The 9291-nt window shown below is 36.5% G+C and overlaps 1 protein-coding gene across 2 annotated transcripts; it reads left to right on the forward strand.

Moving 5' to 3' along the window:
* The first annotated feature begins 2673 nt into the window (after nt 1-2673).
* LOC128218950 (uncharacterized) lies at nt 2674-6958 on the forward strand. Of its 2 annotated transcripts, XM_052926725.1 has the most exons (7): nt 2675-2851; nt 3825-3934; nt 4111-4158; nt 4294-4867; nt 5488-5533; nt 5676-5792; nt 6277-6958. In XM_052926725.1, the coding sequence occupies exons 4-7, from the start codon at nt 4724-4726 to the stop codon at nt 6672-6674; spliced, it is 705 nt and encodes a 234-aa protein (XP_052782685.1). In that variant the 5' UTR covers nt 2675-2851; nt 3825-3934; nt 4111-4158; nt 4294-4723; the 3' UTR covers nt 6675-6958. The 2 variants fall into 2 exon arrangements, 1 of the variants encoding a protein (XP_052782685.1); XR_008258518.1 differs by lacking the exon at nt 5676-5792 and having other exon boundaries at nt 2674-2851.
* The last annotated feature ends 2333 nt before the right edge of the window (nt 6959-9291 follow it).

Genomic DNA, 9291 nt, shown 5'->3' on the forward strand with positions numbered 1-9291 from the left:
GATTCCCTGTCTTCAGAATGATAACATGAAAAGCAGCGCTACATAAAACATTGACTAAATACCAAATTTGACAACAGTACTGTCAGTGATAATTACTTGTACTCAATTTGCAGTGTTATTTTCTAATTGTTAACTATGTTTATTAATTACCTGAGGGCTAATTACCAATTAGTCTATATTATGTCAGACATTTTGACAAATAACGTGTCAGTTTACTTTCTATTGCTTACGAAAAGAAAATCTTGCATTAAAAAGGGACGGTATCTATACGTATCTATACAATTTGATATCATTGTTTGGGATTTAGGCACAGATTTTCTTTTGCGTATTTTTTGTCGGAAATACAACTTGATCATCATTGTTTGGGATTTAGGCACAGATTTTCTTTTGCGTATCTTTTTTTTGTCGGAATTACTTTTTTATTTTTATTTGGCGTATCTTTTTTTTGTCGGAATTACTTTTTTATTTTTCTATTATTTACCTGTTTGGGGTTGAGAAACATATTTACTTACGATTTTATTTATCTATTCAATTATAACCATTGTTTGGGGTTGACGCAAAGATTTTCTTAAAAATCTTGATAAAAAAAGGACGAATGTCACGTAACAGAATAGAATGTGACGTAATACGTTATATTTAAGATATAATTAAGATTTAATTAAATGGATATGTGTCTACATACTGTATGTTTAGTAATGTAGGGCATATTTGATTGACATTTGAATATGAAAATGGTTGACAGCCGACCTGGTACAAATGTACAAAATGGTCATGTTAATTACAAAAACGTGTATTCCTGTGGTTGTAAAGCTGTCATATGTAGACAACAAATTAGTATAAAAGAGATGACTTGGGATGTGAAAACAGAGTTGGCTTAGGAGAGTTTGTTAGGCACGGAAGGAGACCGGCCTTGGGTCCTTAATGGACGGCAGTTAGGATGCGGGATTACCTTAAATGCCATGCTGTATTATATACTGATTATTATACTTAGAAAGAACGTGGAACAATAAAGACTTAGAACACTTGAACAGTTGTTGGTTGGTTACTGAACGAACTATCACGAAAGTTAAGTGAGCGGTGGCGTTACGTGACATCCGGGATTGGAGACAGATGTATCTTTCATTGGTCCAATGACTTGCAATCTAGGTCCAGGATGGGAGACAGGTGTATCTTTTATGGGTCAATTGGCCGGCACTCGAGGTCCTAGATTTGAGACAGATGTATCGTTCATGGGTCAAATGGCCGGCAATCCAGGTCCGGGATGGGAGACAGATGTATTTTTCATGGGCACAATGACCGGCAATCCAGCTCCGGGATGAGAGACAGGTGCGTCTTTCATGGGTCAAATGGCCGGCAATCCAAGTCCGGGATGGGAGATAGGTGTACCTTTTATGGGTTCAATGACCGACAATCCAGGTCCGGATGGGAGACAGGTGTGTCTTTCATGGGGTCCAATGACCGGCAATCAAGGTCCGGGATGGGAGACAGGTGCATCTTTCATTGGTCAAATGACCGGCAATCTAGGTCCGGGATGAGAAACAGGTGTATATTTCATGGGTCCTTCGATCGGCAATCTAGGTCCGGGATGGGAGACAGGTGTATCTTTCATAGGTTCAATGACCGGCAATCCATGTCCGGGATGAGAGACAGATGTATCCTTCATGAGTCAAATGCCCGGCAATCAAGGTCGGGATGAGATACAGGTGTATCTCAAATGGGTCAAATTGCCGGCAATCCAGGTCCGGGATTGGAGACAGATGTATTTTTCATGGGATCGATGACAGGCAAACTAGTTCCGGGATGGGAGACAGATGTATACTTTATGGGTCAAATGCCCGGAAATCCAGGTCCAGGATTGGACACAGATGTATCTCTCATGGGTCAAATGACCGGCAATCTAGGTTCGGGATAGGAGACAGGTGTATCCTTCATGGGTCAAATGACCGGCAATCCAGGTCCGGGATGAGTAATAGGTGTATCCTTCATGGGCCAAATGACCGGCTATCCAGGTCTTGGATGAGGGTCAGGTGTATACCTAATGGGTCAAATGACTGGCAATTCTGGTGCGGGATGATGGACAGGTATACTTTACCTTGCATATAAGAAATGATTACCACACCTGACTTGTCAGCAAATTTTAACCACGTGCCACATTGGAGACAGCATTAACTTTAATTATAATATCATCATATGTAGAGAAATCATAATTTGTGTGTTATCGTAATAATATATGATTTTATATGTTATACTGTTTTAGTAATTATACTGACATTAATAAATCAATCGAGAGGAATGCACCACAGTACTTACTAAGAGCTTTTTATAAGTTGTTGATCTACATTCGCACGTAGATACTCAATTATGTCATTTTTCGTTTAGTCTCAGGCCGGTTTTAAACATGCGATTTTGTATATTTATTCGTAAATATGAACGCTCAGCAAGAAAATACTTTTTGTAAATTGCTGCTTTGACCCAATATCAACAACGCAACTTTCGTTGTCTTTCTTTATAAGTAAAAAATGAAAAGTAATTATCTCCATGCGTTCGCAATATATATAATGTACGTAATAGCTGGAAGCCTTGACCTAATAAAGCCACGATGTTTACAAATGATTGCGACATACGTGACTAGTACTGTTTATCAATCTGGGTAGACTTGGTAAACTTGTTAGTTTTAAACGTAAATGGGTCAAATGCCTGTTTTTTTCCAGTTTAAACCAGTTTAGTTCAGTATCAGCTATAAATAATACAACGTGTCGTATCATATACATTAAGAAGTTAGTTCAGTAAGGCAGTTGCTGGCAGAAAACACAGTATTTCGGCATATGATTAAGCAATTGTTGACATTCAAGTAAGTTATTTATATGTATGTTTTGATTGTGTAGTTATGGTTTATATCGCAACAGTTTTAGCTAACACTCTGTATCTATTTAAAAAAATCACAGACTGAACTTATATGAATATATTAAACTAAGGTGTATTATTTTCACAAACTTAACATTTGATATGACGTGAAATATCGTTTAATAATACAATAATTTGGCGAACACTTTGTTTCTTAAAAGAAGTTCACAAACTTCATATTTGATATGTCTAGAACTATGGTTATAACAAAACGTTCACACATCAAGGCTTTCGGCCATGTTTTCTGCAATTTTGGCCCAGAGGTCTGGATAATAGCAATAAAGCGCCTACCTGATGCGAACGAATTTAACGTTGACGGCTTGATTTTCAGCGTTATCGGGCAAAAACGGTCGAAAAAAAATATAAACGGGTTTTGAAATGTATTTCTTTTTCGAAAATGGTAAAAAATCGGGTTGGTGGGTCCGAGAACCGAAAATTATAAAAACTCTCGCCTCATCGCTTAATAATATCTGTTCGTAGCCGGGAAGATAATAAAATCAATCATTAAATGCGATTTCTTTTAATGGCATATTTATGGAAAGCCATAAGTCCCGATGGTATTTTCCTACATATTAGCTATGGTTTTGAAGTCCTTAAACACAAGAAAAAACATCAAACCTAGGAATTATCAATACGATTATAAATACAGTTGAGTATAAATAATATGTATGTAAAAGTAAAAAAACAACACACAAGCAAGTAATAAGTGTCACACGGAAGCAGGATGTTTATCTATATTCATTAGATGTAAATTAACATTTTCATAATCAAGGTGAAACATGTCATCACTTGAAGGAAATATATTGACCAACATTTGAATGCGTATTGCGGGAGCTATTGCAACATACTTTTTAACGATCATGTATGTCGGGTAGTATATATAGTAATAATTAATAAAAGTTAACTTATTTCAATTTCAGGGGCCCAGTTGTACATCACAACAGATAAAAACAGAGATGACTGTTGGTGATTTTGAAATGCTACGAGAAAGGGATAAATGTGTCGGAGCAGCCTGTATGTTGTCTTGCAGGTGACTTTACTTTGTGCTTTACAATTCATAATATTTAACAAATAAGTTGTATCTTAATACGATAATGTTTCTTTGTGTTGATAAAAAGCATGTAAATAAATATAAAATAATTACCATTTCTGTGAAATCACTGCAAATAATTGTTGAAATCTAACCTGTACATTTTTTTCTTCCAGATAAAAAACATCGTTGAAGGTGACAAGTCAAAAAGATTATCAACACAAGTAAGGAGTTCTCGTAAAATCATGTACATATAATGTGTTGTCATTTTTTTATGCTCGTTGTTTCATGACTCTTATATTTTGATTTGAAAACAAAATCAACAACAATAAATAATGATCACAATTTGGTTATTTCAGGTTCGAGAATCACCAGCAAGCTAGTTAAATCGGTTTCGTTTTTTGAAATTTCATTCTTGTTTTTTTTATGGCGTACATAACAATTCTTCACGGAAGCAAACTACTTTCATTATGAAAAAATACGAACATGTTTAAATACAAAATTATACCTGTTATTGTGAGAGGCCATGAGAAGGTACCCATGGTGGGAATCGAACAAACAGCCTCTTTGGTTAGAGGCAGGTAGATTTGATGAAATTATACACTGTTTTGCTTTGGGGAAAACCTTTATGAGAGTGTGCAATAATAATGGCACCGTCAATGATTTTAAAGGGTTTTGCATTTACTAGCATAATTATTATTCACTTTCATCCTTTGTATTTTATTTGTATCAATCATAAGCTCATACGCAAATAGATTAAGTCAGAGATCTATAAGGTATGCAGCTACCATGTGTGTGCAATGTGATGAAATGCAAAGTTTCCCCGGGTTCACCGCTGTTGCATCTGAAGACATCGACAGATTACGGTCTGCGAAAAACAAGTCTTCATGCTGTTCTTCAACTGACAAAATTCTGAGGATGCAAATTCGGAAGGTACATACATCCTGTTCTTTAAGTAATTAGAACTCGCTGACATCCCTTTTTAAGTTCGCTAGAGCCCGGAAATGGATCTTTCTTGAATTTTATACGCATATCCATGATTTTACACTCATATCATAAACCCATAACTCAACAAAAAACAAGGCCTTGATCATTAACTGTTAATATAAATGAATACTGGATACTCATGCTTGAGTTAAAAAAACTATAGGGTACAGTGAATTATGCACTATCAGGTTCCATATTCAATTTTGACTGATTGCTGAAAAATGCTGAAAAACAAACAGATACATATGTGTAAGTGCCATTTTATAGTTATACACAAATAACCTGCTTCAGCACGAGTTTAATTCCAATCATGAGGGTAGTGGGTGAAGTCGCTGTAATTTACCATGTTGTCAAGACATGTCATTTGAATAACGTTGTAATTTATCCGCTCGCTATTTACTGAATCGTTAAGCTCCGCCTACTTGGTTATCGTTCCGATATGGCAGTTAATGTACAGACAAAACAACAAAACACTCTCCAACATGGTACAATTGCTAATTCAAACCCATTCTTAGGTAAGCAACTGCCATTAGCTTAATAAGTTTTGTTTTATTTTGTTAATCTAGAAGATGGATGAGCAAGTTTACGAATACACCTCTGGTTTATCTGCAGGTATTGAACATTTAAACAATCCCTTCTGTATTGTGAATGAATTTAAGGACACATGCAAACCTGAACTCTCTGGTACTAGCTTATTTTGTCCAGGTATTTTGTTTCCACACTCGATAGCCTTAAGAGTGCTTTTGTTGTTCAGAAATGATAACACATATCTTGGGGAAAAACAACTGTGACTTAGTTCGCCTGGACGAAAACGTGCCTCGAGCAAAAGTTGTTGGCGTTGTTGACCACGTGAGGTCCTCTTTTCAAACTGGTATGGCTATTGCATGTATAATCGTACTCGAAACTTAATATATGACCAATATACAGTTTGTTTGGAAATGCACATGCATATGCATGCGGTATGCGTATATGTGTTTTACGAATTTGATGGCAATACAAATTTACCCACGTATTGTGAAGGAAAATTCACATCAGACAGCCGATTGGCATATCAGTCTGCTTGGGCTTTCAGAGAAAAGGGGTAAAATTAACACAAGTGCGTTATTAAACTATTGCCTATGAAACATAAATGGCATTACAAACAGATAAGTTCCAGCTTTGCATCAGCTCAAGTCAAAGGTAGTCCGGTTTCATATAATAAAAGTCGATGTCAAATAACGCGGGTATCATTACTTTTTTCCTCAATTTGTTGTAATTTTCTGCATTACGTACATGTACTGCTCTACAGATATGATACACCATTATGTACCTTATAGATAAATTTTAAGTGAATATTTTAATTGTTATTGTCACAGGCCTCCGAAAAGTTCGGTGGAAGAAGAACGTTGATTCAGCAACAAATGGGGATATAACACACTTGGAAGAAGAAGGGGAGATATTCACCAAACAGCCTGGTACATACATAGTACTTTCAAAGCTAAGGATACATCGGGATCCGTCTGCACCGTTTGCGGCCAACCTTTCCCACGTTTTGTACCGGTACTCACATAGGGATAGGTCGGAAACTGTTCTCATGCAGAAGAGCAGGACAATGTGCAACATAGGTGATGGTCTGTACGATAGTTTCATTTCAGCGATTTTTCGATTTCACAAGTACGATCGCATATCCGTTCACACGACACACGCGCAACATTTACAAATCAACGACACGGAAAACTTTTTTGGTGTGTTCTTTACGTATGACATGTACTAAAATTGCAAACACATTCTGTATCGTTATACACACGTTTTCGAGTAAAGATGTTTTGTACTCTGGTATATTTGAGCAAAGATATAATAATAAAGCTATTTTAATAACTGTTGTTTGGAGTTACACTGTCATACTTTGTTAACATTTATTAGAAATTGATCGAGTTATTCCATTCATTAGATTCATCTTTTACCAAGATTTTTCGGCTGTTGACTTTTGCAAATTTTCTTTTTTAACAAATTGCTTTCGTTATTTGTCACTAAACGTTGAATAAAACGTGTTCACATCTGCAACACTGTCAATCTTGTCATTTGACTGACACATTGTTTAACAGCTCACTAAATCTTTTCAAAGTGAAAACCGAACTGAAATTGGGTCATTTGGTATCAATTTTTATCAAAATTGCAATGGTCTAAGGGTGACATCAATCGTCACTTAGGATTTAAACGCTTAGCTGTATTATTGATACCCCAGCTGATTATAGAAACACTTGTATTATTACTCATACAGGGGAAAGTGTGTTTCACTTTAGGTCACAAATAGGTATTAATTTTGACACCGTAGCAGTCCGTAAGCTAGCGTCTGCGGTGACAGCAAAACGTTTCGCTTGTGCAGAAAATAACATAATTCGCGTACAATTTTTCATTACATGTTCAAGTTGGCTGGGATATTATCCTTCGGTATACTACTCTTAAACATTATAGGTCATCTACAGTCAAGTCTAAATTACCAGTTGAGTTCTAGATATATGGTTTTAGGTCACGCTGTTCTCGGGGAAGTATACGAAAATAGTTTCAAGACCCAATCCCGTCCCCTTATAATAAATATAATCATAATTAAAGGGTCCTAGTACTTGTCAACGGTAACCTACCATTGACGTGACATAGACCAAGGTTAAACTATGCATACGTTACTGTGCGGATAAAGTGTTCATAAGACCGAAAACCTTTATAACCCCAAAATACAGTGGCCATCTGTTAGTCAACGTCAACCTTTCAATGAAGTGTTATGTTCTACGAGAATGAGACCGGCCTTATTGCTCGTGCAGACAATGATTGAATTATTGATCAACAATTCATGAAGATACTTGTTCTGAACGCTCGTCGGATGATTTCCCCAGTTACACCAGAGTTATGCTCCTTTACATTTGACAAAGGTATGCGTTCCCGGTAAGGTGGCACATGCAATTCTGTGGAGTTCTAGTGATTGTAGAATTTAGAATCGTTGTAGGCAATAATTCAATTAATGTTAACAACATAAATCGAGCCTAGTATTTGAAAGTGTATATATTTTACCTTCTTTCATATATCAGTCCAATAATTCGTTGACGAGACTGTTTCGTACTTGCATTTGCATCGTTTAATGTATGTTTCTTTGATGTAAGGGCAAATGGTCTCCTTCTTCCAAATCAAACGTTGTGACCGTGATCTCTGATCTGTTGACCCAAATATATATTGTCTTTATTTTAATGTTTTATTTGAATCCATTTTAAGTTTGTTTCTTGAGTAGGAACTAGTAGTGTGTCCTTTTGGAAAGTCAGGTCAAGAGAACGATACCCGGTGGTGCTTTAAATCCGTGTCGACTTGGACGAGAGATGGCGTCAACCTGCCCTGGTTTCATTCTGATTGCTCATGAACCCATCAACAACTTAAGAAACTGAATGCATTACTGTTTTCTGTAGCCATGATATGACCGCCCATTCATAAAAGAGGGAGCAGACTTAATAATAGAGTTTAAAATTTAATAATGAAATCGTTTTTATCGTTTGCACCCTTTTAATTTTGGTCATGATGAAATTCGATTCGAATATCACGTTATGTCTTGCATATAAATGTTTCAATTAAAGTGACCGAGTATGTAGTGTAAGCACCCAGTGTGTTTTCTTGATGCCATATAGCTTTGACTTTGGCGGTGAACATCTTCTCTGTTTCTCTTCACTGTTTCAATATAACCCAATTCAACAGGTGTATTTTTAATGGTTCTAATGCCCGGCAATCAAGGTCCAGGTAGGGGTACAGGTGTTTCTTTGATTGGTCAAATGCCTGACAATTCATGTGTCGGAAGAGGGACAGGTGAATCTTCCATGTGTCACACGCCCGAATATTTAGGTCCGTGATGGGTGACAGGTGTATCTTCCATGGGTCAAATGCTTGGCACTCCAAATCCTGTAAAGGAGACAATAAGTATCTTCCATGGCCGAGAGTTTAAGATAGGTTCAGCCCAGCCCGAGCGTAGGGTGTTTTGCGGAAACGAGTTTCTGCAGAACACCTTGCGCGAGGGTTGGGATTAACCTATATAAATATATAATAAATGCCCATTTTCAATTAAAGTAGTGTTGTTGTTTTTCTACACACATTACTAGGTCATATGGCTTGTGGTCTTCTTTAAGACCTTATCAGTGCACAATATATAAAATTGCTGCATCCCCACTGATTTGCTGATAAGCCAAGGGTATGATTGACTCAGTGGAGAAGGAAAACTTATGCAAGATATACAGTTCCATCAGGTTTGTTATCTAAAATGCAAAATATTATAATTTAATCAACATATTACGTTAAATGGGTTTTTGTTCAGAAATCAAAACTGCATATCAAACAAAGGTCTAAAGGTTCATTATTGT

Source organism: Mya arenaria, chromosome 15 (assembly GCF_026914265.1).
Source record: "Mya arenaria isolate MELC-2E11 chromosome 15, ASM2691426v1".
Taxonomy (NCBI): Eukaryota; Metazoa; Mollusca; class Bivalvia; order Myida; family Myidae; genus Mya; species Mya arenaria.